Source organism: Prorops nasuta, unplaced genomic scaffold (genome assembly GCF_024137725.1).
Source record: "Prorops nasuta isolate Cenicafe-Biocafe unplaced genomic scaffold, Cenicafe_Pnas_1.2 PNAS00006, whole genome shotgun sequence".
Classification (NCBI taxonomy): Eukaryota; Metazoa; Arthropoda; class Insecta; order Hymenoptera; family Bethylidae; genus Prorops; species Prorops nasuta.
Genome location: NW_027116803.1, coordinates 9,500,283 through 9,510,106, shown reverse-complemented (window position 1 = coordinate 9,510,106; position 9,824 = coordinate 9,500,283). Strand labels below are relative to the sequence as shown.

At 33.1% G+C, this 9,824-nt stretch overlaps 1 protein-coding gene across 1 annotated transcript; it reads left to right on the top strand.

The window, feature by feature from the left end:
• Positions 1–6,651: 6,651 nt before the first annotated feature.
• LOC136774673 (putative nuclease HARBI1) lies at positions 6,652–7,975 on the top strand. Its single transcript, XM_066729086.1, has 5 exons — positions 6,652–6,786; positions 6,852–7,119; positions 7,213–7,684; positions 7,796–7,811; positions 7,912–7,975. The coding sequence occupies exons 1-5, from the start codon at positions 6,764–6,766 to the stop codon at positions 7,973–7,975; spliced, it is 843 nt and encodes a 280-aa protein (XP_066585183.1). The 5' UTR covers positions 6,652–6,763.
• Positions 7,976–9,824: the final 1,849 nt, after the last annotated feature.

Genomic DNA, 9,824 nt, shown 5'->3' with positions numbered 1-9,824 from the left:
GAAAATAACTGTTTCTTCAGAAAAACAAGCCAGGAGTCCAGTCAGGTCGCCTTCGTAGCAGCTGACAATAATCTAGATAATTGGGTGATTGATTCTGGAGCTACATCACATATGGTGAACGACTTAAGCCATTTAGAGAAGAGAGAACCAACAAATACAAAAATTTGCATCGCCAGTGAAGATGGAGAACTAACTGCTGAATGCGTTGGTGAAGTAAATCTAAAAGCATGCAAATTAAAAAGAGTTCTGTACATACCTAACCTTCAGGCAAATCTCCTATCTGTCAATGAAATTACCAAAAATGGAGGTGAAGTCTTATTTAAAGAGAGCAAAGTTATAATTATGAAAGACAAAAGGATCATCATTAAAGGGGAGAAAACAGAAAGTGGTTTATATAAGTGTAACCTACAATTTTGTGAAAAAGCTCTAAAAGCTGAGTGTAGTGAATCGACAGAATTATGGCACAAAAGGTTAGCCCATCTTGGAGTCGACAATATGAACAAGCTACTTAATATGTCACAGGGCATGAAGATAACCTCAAAAGAATTGAAGAATCAAATTAAATGTAACATATGTCTTCAAGCAAAACATCCAAGACTGCCTTTTGGAAATAACAGAGAAAGAGCTGGAAAACCACTGCAATTGGTACATAGTGATGTTTGTGGGCCAATTGAACCATCGACATGGGATAAGAAAAGGTATTTCCTAACTTTTCTTGACGACTATACAAATTACACTGTAGTGTATTTATTAGAGCATAAAAATGGTAGAGGGTAAAGTGCCATAAAATTTTATAGTTACTTTCTAGGGATGGAGCTTTCGATGAGTAGACTATATTATAATGTATTTTGTGCGCATGCGTGCGAGTAGAAGAAACTTACGAACACAAGTAATCCAAAAATGTTTTCATGTAAATGTGTGTGCATTGATACTTACAGCTGAAATTAAAAGATTATAATAAGTAATATAGAAAGTTTGAGGCATAAAAGAATTAAAAGTATAATAACCATCTCTGTAAGAAAACCAAAGAGAAATGGCCTGTCATTCACTATACATATTGATGCCATATGGCATATGCACAAAGAATATAACAAAAATACTTTTAGATAAGTATATCTTTTGTATATAATAAGTGCATATTCAAGAATAAATCTTTTGTATGCTTTGTGGATGTATTTTGTTTATTTTACAGATTTAATCATTTATTTATTGTAAGCCATCTTCAATTTTTTATTGATCTAAAGTTTACATAGAATGGAAATCTCCCACAGAATAATTTCCATACCCTTCGACAAAGAGTGAAAGATCAACTTAGTAATTTTTGACATATTGTCTAACAATAGCATGTTATATATTGTGTTTATATGCTTGATTAACACTAATACTTTACATATCGAAAGTACTCTTGACTATTTAATTAGAAAAATTTCATCATACAGTCTTAGGTCTAGTTGAGATAGTGTCTTTAATAGGTCTGTTGATTTGATATTATTTGTAATATTCTAATGTATTTTTCATATTATTATTATATGTCGAGTTTCGAAGCTGCAATTAAGATCCTCATACCGTGTTTAATGATTACAGGAAGTTCAACTTATATATAAAAGAAGAAAATATTTGGAATTGTCATACAAGAATGAGATAAGGAAATGGAGGAATTTTTACCAGCAGCCATAAAGGAAATTTTACAAGTATTTTCTGAACGGTGTGAAAAGATGAGAACAATTCAACAACTCCTATGGTAGCATGTGTGGTATCTATGCTATTATTGTAATATGTATAGTTTGCTACGACTTTATATCTTCAACAATAACACAGACCTGGAAAATTCAATTTTCTCAGTTTCAAGAATGGACGGGAAGGAGGGGGGGGGGGGAGGGGCAATTCTTCCATTTTTTTTACTGAATATGAATGTGGCTTTGAAATTTCTCTATCACATCAGGTGTTTTGAAATATCAGTTAAATGGCTGAAAAACGGCTGTTTTCCTCAGTTTATGATTTTTATTTTAGAGAACAAATTTTCTTTTTGTAAATTACCACTATTGCATCGCATCCTGCTAGTATAATAAGTTTTGAAAATGGATTTTAAAGGTAACGAATAATACTATATGGTTTAATTGTGGAATTTAAACAAAATTCGTTCTCTGAAGTAAAATAATGGAAATGGCGAAAAAAGCCATTTTGTACTATTTAAGCTAAAAATTAAAAAAAAATCTGATGTACTGGAGTAATTTCAAAATCAGGTTCGTTTACAACACAATAAGATCTACAAGAATCGTCTCCGACCATTTTTAAAAATGAGGAAAATGAGATTTGGCACGTCTGTGTAAATATTTATTAAAATAAAGTGTATTAATTACTTTTCATATTATAAAAAAGAGGAATATAAAAAGCAACTTTAAAATACAATAAGTAACAGCTATAACACTAGTGAGATTAGACTGTTAAAATCTGGGTGTAGATAAGTGATGCTGAAATTATAAGGTTCTCAAAGGCGAGTGTTTAGAAAGGCTATAACTATTATTCTTCATCAAAAATATCTTCAGCTTTAGTGTAGAAAACATTAAAATTGTGTAATATGAAAAGGGGAATTTGTAAACGATTATATGGTATCATAAAAAATAATAGTAAAGCATTACGTAATTTATGAAAAAAAAAATTATTTTATTGAAGACGAAGAAACACTAAAAAAGGAATACAAATATTTGTTTAAACATGCATACAAGTTTTACCTATTTATGAGTTCGCTCCTTAGTAAAGGATAATATTAAACACGTCAATGTATCCACTAAATTGTGTAGACATGCATAATCAAAATGTGTTTGTATGTTTTCTGAATAAGTTTTATTTAATTTCAATAAAAAATAAGAATAGTTTGCATTTCAAAACTATTATACAGTCAACATTTTGTAACTGAAAGAAAAAATATATGATTTCATAATCTCCAAATTAACCTCATACAGTACATAAATGTTTAAGGAAGGATGAACATTACTATATCATATTATTTTATAGTTGATGAGACGGTAGAAGGCATGTGCTGCATAATATAAACTACTCACCCAAAGTTCCTTAAATTTGCTATAGGAAAATATTATGGCACTTTACCCTCTACCCATAAAAATGAAGTTTTTGAAAAACTAAAAGAATACACGCAGCTGGCAGAAAATAAATGGGGCGCAAGGATACTCAAGTTAAGATGTGACAATGGAACAGAATACTCGAATAAAGAGTTGAATAAATGGTGTAAAATTAAAGGTATTCAAATTGATTTTACTCCTCCCTATACTCCACAACTAAACGGCAAGGCCGAACGGTTAAATAGAACACTTGTTGAGAAAGTAAGAGCACTACTATTTGACAGTGAAAACAAAAAATTTCTGTGGGGAGAAGCTGTTAGAGTGGCCGCCTACCTATATAACAGAAGTCCCAATAAAGCGAACAATAAAACTGCATATGAGATGTGGAACGGAAAACCACCGAATTTAAGCAACTTAAGAGTATTCGGATGTAATGTCTATGTCAAACAACTTGGACAAAACAGGAAATTAGATGCTAGAAGTACTCATGCAATATTCGTAGGCTATACAGAAAACGGATACAGATTGTGGAACACGGAGACAAGAAAAATCGTAACCTCAAGAGATGTATTCTTTCTGGAGACTCAAAAAGAACTTAAACTCGATACTCCTCAAGAAGCTATAATTGAAGAAGATGCTGAACCAGAAGAAGAGGAGAGTGCAGCCGAAGTAACAGAAAATATCAGCTTCGAGAGCTGTAATGGTGACAACCATGAAGACTTAACAAATGACAGTGAAATGAATGAGCAAAATATCACAATAGTATCAAGCACCCCAAGAAGATCAGGAAGAGAAAGGAAGTATCCTGACAGGTATGCTGATTATATTTTCCTAACCTATGAGGAAGTAATGGAAAGTCCTGAAAAAGATGAATGGATAAATGCTATAAATAGCGAAAAACAAACACTAAAACATAATAATACCTGGACAACGGTTAGCGAAGAAGAAGCTTTAAAACAAAGATGTTTGTCCACCAAATGGGTTTTCAAAAAAAAGGAGAATGGAACATATAAGGCAAGATTAGTCGTACGAGGCTTTGAGCAAAAAGAAGAAATAGATTATGAAAGGCTCTATTGTCCAGTCGTCAATGGTGCTACATTAAGAATATTATTTGCTCTGGCATGCAAAAATAAATGGAAAAGTATAAAATTTGATGTCAGTACAGCATTTCTCTATGGAGAATTGGATGAAACGATTTATATCAAGTTGCCTCAAGAATATAAAAAAACAGAAAAATTTGCAAAATTAAATAAGGCTCTTTATGGTCTAAAACAAGCTCCAAATTGCTGGAACAGAAAATTCACAGAAGCTTTAAAAGGATGCGGGTTTCGGCAGCTAACAACAGAAAAATGTATCTTTCGAAGAGACAAAAATATAGCCATACTAGCCATTCACGTAGACGACGGAATTATATTAGGAAAACATGAAGAAGACTTAAGGAATCTTATAAAAAAAACTAGAAAAGTTCTTCAGTATCTCCTCTTGCACGAATCCTGCTTCTTTTCTTGGTCTAGAGATTGTAGATAGAATGGAATCAATTAAGCTTTGTCAAGAAAGATATACAAAGAAAATTTTAGAAGCCTTTAATATGAAAAAGTCAAAATCGGTGAATACACCTATGATAGGATCCATAAACGATGACGAAGAAGACAAAAGAATAGTAAACAATTTTCCGTACAGAGAAGCAATAGGGTGTTTAATGTACCTCTCATCAAAGACAAGACCTGATATATGTTATGCCACTAATGTCTGTAGTAGATCTATGGAACATCCGACAGAATCAAACATTACACATGTTAAAAGAATTTTTAGATATATCCAAGGTACATCGAATTTAGGAATCAACTATAACAGCACGGAAAATGGAGAGACGCTAATATGCTATTGCGACGCAGACTTTGCGGGTGACAGAACGACCAGAAGAAGCACAACTGGATATATAATAAACCTGTGCGGAGGACCCATCAGCTGGGCATCAAGGAAACAGCCAATCGTCGCACTATCAACAACTGAAGCCGAATTCATTGCAGCCGCCGATTGCTGTAAGGAAGCGTTGTTCTTAAAGAATTTTTTAGAAGAGCTATTAGCAAAACCTGTAAATATAGAGATTAATGTAGATAATCAAAGTGCGATAAATATTATAAAGACAGGCACTTTTAATAGAAGATCTAAACATATCGATGTACGATATCATTTTTTAAGCGATCAAATCAAGGCTAACAAAATTAAAATCTTTTATTGTAACACTGAAAATCAAATAGCCGACATACTGACTAAACCTCTGGGACCTGTAAAATTCGAAAAATTCAAAGCTGAATTGGTACAATAAATATACTTGCGTGTGTAACTAATTTAAAACATGTAAACCAAAACCGAGATTAAAGGGGAGTGTTGGTAATAATCTCAGTTCTGGTGGTAGCACTGCTGCGTTCTATTGCAATGGACTTAGGCGCATGCGCAATGGAATAGAATAGTCGAGGTTTAGAAGAAGTTAAGTTCTACTATTAATGTGAAAGTAGAAAGGAAGGGAACCATAAGGAATCTCGGCATTAAAAGGTGTGTGAACAAGAAGAAGAAAGGAGAGTGTTTAATACCTACAATTAAGAAATAAAAAAATAATATAATATTAAACAATCACGCTTTATTTCTAACCCTAAAAAATCCATCAATTATACTAAGTCCGCGGCCTTGAAACGAATTACGGGAACGTTCCCGTCAACGGTCCACTCACAACTAATCGATGCAATCGCGAACACTTTTACTAATTCGCGCCTGTACACAATAAGATGTTCGTTACCGGTCCGACGGAATGACCATTCCGCTAGGTTGCCCGCTTACCCGTGACAGGTGAGCAGGGCCAGCGGTTCCCTATACAACCGGTCGGTGCTACGAGCCCTAAAGCCCTAGCACACCCCGGGACGTTACTGGACTTTATTACAGAACGAATAATCACCCAAATGTCTGCTTACAATAGGCAGGCTCTCTTCTTTCTTTCTCTCGCTCTCGCTCTCGCTCTCGCTTCTCTCTCTCGCTTCTCTCTCTCTCTCTCTCCTTCTAGCCCTTGACACTGGCCCGAAGGGCAGTAGGTTTCCTCTGGCCGGTATGGATTCGTGGCGGTGGCAGTCGCTGCACTTTATCGTGCCTCCCAATTTCCGTTCGGTAGCGGCTGTCACTCCTGGGGTTCGTACCGGCTGGGGGAACTATATCGGGCACTATGTGTCACCTCTGACATCTAAACTACGTGTGTCGGGGCAGTCCACGGGAGCAGGTAAGGCCCTGCGCCTGTCCCGCCGCTGCCCCGCTACACCCATCGCGCGGCACTAGGGAGCCGACAAGTTATCGATCCTAGATCAATACTTATCGGTTGATGACTCCCTAGTTCGTACGCGACCCGCCTATCTAGCGCTTAAGATTAGCAAAGCGCTAGATGGCAGCTATAGTAACGTTGCGAGAACGCAACGTTACAACTGATACAGAATTTAAGAGTCACTTTCGGTAAATTATTAATAGTGATTTAAGTAGTTTTGAAATGCGTATAATAAAATTTTGCTTTTTTTAGGTTGTCACGTCAAACATTTAGAATTTTATTGGAGCTGTTGAATTCTCAATTGTGTAATCAGGAGATATTACCTGGACGACCGACAATATCTCCTGAAAAAACATTATTAGTCAGCGTATGGCTAATGGCAACCCCTAATCCATTTAGGTAAAATTTTATCATTTATTTATTACTTTATATAGCAAAAATAAACATTCTTTAATGTTTTATAGATGTCTTTCTGATCGATTTGGCATTGGAAAGGGGACAGCCTGGAGATGCGTAAGAAAAGTGGTGGATGCTCTTTATGAACAAGTTAAAAATGTTATAAAATGGCCAACTAGAGAAGAAGCTTTAAAAACCAGTACCTACTTACACCAAAAGTATGGCTTTCCAAACACCATTGGAGCCATTGATGGCACCCACATAAAAATATCAGCTCCACAAAATCATCCCGAAACATACATAAATAGGAAAGGATACCATTCGATACAATTACAGGTTATTCACTAATTTTATATTTTAAGTATAAAATTTATTTCTGTTTTTGTTAATATTAGGTTGCATTGAATGAAATAAAAATTTATATTTCAGGTTATTTGTAATGAAGATCTTACATTTCTTCATTGTTATTGTGGACAGATAGGATCAGTTCATGACATGAGAGTTTTTCGATTATCAAGCTTCGAAACCTTATGTACACCACAATATTTTCCAGAAGATACGCATTTAGTAGGTGATGCAGCCTACACCATTCATCAATGTATAATGGTACCTTTCAAGGATAATGGTCATCTAACTGAGGAAGAAATTAATTTTAATAATCATTTGTCAAGTGCCAGAATGATTGTTGAAAGATCGATTGGATTACTGAAAGGAAGATTTAGGAGCATTTTGGACAAACTACCGATGAGGAGAATAGACTTAATCCCTAAATGCATCATGGCTTGTTGTATCCTGCATAATATTTGCATACTAAACAGTGATTTAATTGACATACCTGTTGTTGTAGAATCTACGCCAAATAATAATGAAATTTTAAATGACAGTACATCACATGATGAACGTAATATAGGGTTACAAAAACGAATTGCAATTATGTACAGTTTGCGCCATAGCCTACAATAAATTTGCAATAATTTGCTATTTTTTTAATGTATATCTTAAATCTTTAAAGTGAAATTGAGGGAAATGTAATTTTTAAATGAAAGTTTATTATTAAATATTGTGTAAGAAGCTTTTGTAAATTTGATATTGGTAATTAAGGAACGTCATTTTTATTTGCTTTAACAGATATAAATTAATTCAAAAATGCAAATTGTTTATCATATATTATCTCTACATTACAATAATGTAAATATTATAAAATAGTTTTTATAAATAAAACAAAATTAAAGATATTAGGAACTTATGACCATTTTTATGAGCATTAACCTTCGTAAAATATAATGAAAAATAATAATATTTATTCTTAAAAAACTTTTAAATTCTAACTTTTAACGTTTATCAATATTTTTCTGCAACAAATCTACTAATTTATTTAGCACATGCATTTTATCTGTATGGCGTTTTTCAACTGCTTCTGCCCTTTCCTTTTTCTGCTTTAACAATTTATCCGTAAAATCTTCTATTACATCCTTTACTTTTCGTTTCTTCGGTGCTAATAAGAAATATGATTATTTATTTTTATTAACAAGATTCAAAAATATTAAATTTTTTTTTAACTATATCATTTCTTCAAAAATAAAATCTAAAATTATCACTTCATTATACATTAGAACTCACAAGATATCAATTTATTTCCTTAATTGCTTACCAGATTCTACATTTTCTTTATTAAAACTGGTGCCTGGTCTTTTATTCTGATCTTCATCATCAGTTGAAGTACTGCTAGCTCTGTTGCAACGGGTTCTATCCATGGCTTATTGCTAAATAACTCATGCATATTCTGAAAATGTTTCCCTTGATTAATCAACAAATTATAAAAAAAATAAATATTTTATTTTCCATGCATTGAGCTATTAGTAAATTAACATAAATGAAGAATGAAACAAAATAATTAAAATTAAATTACAATACATACTTCATAATACTCCCAAGTTCTTCTATTATTCCCCGATTTCTTGTTGTGGTCAGTTACTGACTTATAAGTTCTTTTTAATGAATCGAATTTTATTTTACATTTTTCCCAGGATATTTTATATCCGTTCTTTTTCATTTCCTCTGAAATGATCATCTATGTTTTCTTGCTTGTAATTTTATTCGAAGCGAAATCATCCATTCTTTTTCTATAAAATTCTATAAGGATTAAAGTTTTTTTCCTTGACCATGAATGAAAATCTGAAATAAATGTTTAAATTTTAAAATATTGAACTGCAATTCAACAACATATATTATTTATCTTACTTTTGCCATCATTTCTTTCTACAATTCTCGTTGGCATGTCAGATGAAGGGTCATCTACATCTTCTTCAGCAACTATTATATAATTATTATTTAGAAATTAAATGCTTGTTTACAACATACTTTCAAGTGTAATTAAATACAAAATCTTACCTGTCATGGGTAATAAAAATCTGTCCTGTGTATTTGCAGCATGTTTTACTTTTTCTAAAAGTGAAGCAGCATATATTGTATCTACAAAATAAGTAAAAAGAAAAATTATGCATTTATGAAAAGGAAAAACAATTTATAACCAATTACTATGTTATAATATATTATTCTATTAACCTTTCAATATTACTAAAAATTACATAAAAATAAAAAAGGTATCTTCAAATTACCTATATATGCTTTATCAGCATCTTCCTTTGATAATATAATTTTGTACGTTCTATTTGTTTCGGCATCTAAAAGAGTAACTTCGCGCTGACTTGTGGATTCCATCATCTTAACTTATGTGTTTTACTACTTCCATTCAAATTGCACGTTTGAGGCCTAGCTGTCACGTGTTTATGGGCTATCACTTCACCCCCCCCCCCCCCATTCACTGCAAATGCTTCTCTTCGTTAGCCGCAGTAGCCGCAGTAGGAAGTGACGTTAAAAATGATGACGTCATGTGTACTTTACAGTACGACAGCAGTGAACTTTCATCGTTTCTGGAACGATATTGCAGTACTGGCAGTACTGCCAGCTAATTATGGAACGCAGCCTACGTATACAGTACACACACCATATTGGATACTATACTATATCGCTATATATAC